The sequence below is a fragment of the Sinocyclocheilus rhinocerous genome, unplaced genomic scaffold, assembly GCF_001515625.1.
Source record: "Sinocyclocheilus rhinocerous isolate Xijiao unplaced genomic scaffold, SAMN03320098_v1.1 scaffold792, whole genome shotgun sequence".
In the NCBI taxonomy this organism is placed as follows: domain Eukaryota; kingdom Metazoa; phylum Chordata; class Actinopteri; order Cypriniformes; family Cyprinidae; genus Sinocyclocheilus; species Sinocyclocheilus rhinocerous.
In genome coordinates this window covers 32,594-33,875 of record NW_015626872.1, presented here as the reverse complement: position 1 = coordinate 33,875, position 1,282 = coordinate 32,594, and the positions used below count along the sequence as shown (strand labels likewise).

Genomic DNA, 1,282 nt, shown 5'->3' with positions numbered 1-1,282 from the left:
TGAAGCAAGTTTAATTTAAAAAAAAAAAAAAAAAAAAAATTAAACCACTAACCTAGATTACAGTACTAACTACAGTTTATCACGTAATCTGTAACGGACTACAATAATAATCTACCCAGCTCTGATTATAGGATAATTTATTGGCGCCAAATGTATAGAAAAATGCAAGTATAGGATCTCATCTCTTTCACATCATTTAAAGACAGTAGAATCATTTGCCTCCCTGCTGTGAAATGATTGAGACAGTAAATTTTATACCATAAATTGTTTTAATAAACTTTAATGAATTAAGCTTAAAACTGATACAATAAAAAAAAAAACATTTACAGTGACACTTATGGGAACCTACAAGCCAAAATCCGAGTGAGAAACAAATCACAAGCACTAGATACGGTTTAACTATTCAAGGGAGAAAATACATTCATTTTTCAAAAACTAAATAGTAGAATCGGTGACATGACCTCCACCCTCAGCAGGTTGCCTACATTCGGTTCAAAAGAAACATTCCACTTCAATCTGTAAAGCAGACACTTAAGTCATGTTACAATAAGTGCATTTATGCAAAAACCACAAGCAGCTCAAATGTTCTCAACGCGGTGCATGCAAGTCAAACAGTTAACACCCTATAAAACGTACCCAGCACTACAACCAAATAAGAACTTGTGCACAACCTGGAAGGCAGTTTCATATTAAACAGTTGCAGGAAACAAGCGGAGAACGAGAAAACACTTCTACAAATGAAATTAAACCTTGACAACATTAAGCCAGTTAAAAATTGACATTAGCGAAGTTACTTGACATTGCTGATGCTTTTTTTTTTTTTTATAAATTTTTCTAACATTAAATTGAGTATTTCACAATCACATAAAGCCATCTTAATCTCAGCATTTTGTGAACCGGTTTATAAAGGTAGGATGCAGTACAGGAGTATGACACTCAGAGGAAAAACGAAAGCCTGGGATAGGTTTGTGGCAGTTGATGTTGGCTTTAGAATTCTAGTAGTTTTGATACCCGATGTTGACTTGATAAGGCCAGTAGTTTTGGTACCTACAAACCCGGTAGTTTTGGTACCTGATGTTGGCTTTATGAGGCCAGTAATTTTGGTACCTGCTCTCTGTGACATCACAATCCTGCCATTGATGGGCTGAACACCCCTGAACGTGTTGGTCATTAGTGGAGAGTTGGAGGTTTTGTTGATGTAGACAGTCGTAGTGAAGAGGTCAATCTATTTGGAGAAATCAAAATAATTTGAACCAAAGAGGCACTTTGATCCTTCACTCCA

The 1,282-nt window shown here is 35.7% G+C and overlaps 1 protein-coding gene across 1 annotated transcript in view; it reads right to left on the bottom strand.

The window, feature by feature from the left end:
- Positions 1 to 631: 631 nt before the first annotated feature.
- The window catches only part of LOC107719536 (carbonic anhydrase 4-like), a 2,961-nt gene continuing 2,310 nt past the window's right edge, over positions 632 to 1,282 (bottom strand). Inside the window, exon 9 of the mRNA XM_016526969.1 lies at positions 632 to 1,225. Within this exon, the coding sequence (XP_016382455.1) occupies positions 902 to 1,225 (324 nt within the window). The 3' untranslated portion in view covers positions 632 to 901. The remainder of the gene's footprint in view (positions 1,226 to 1,282) is intronic.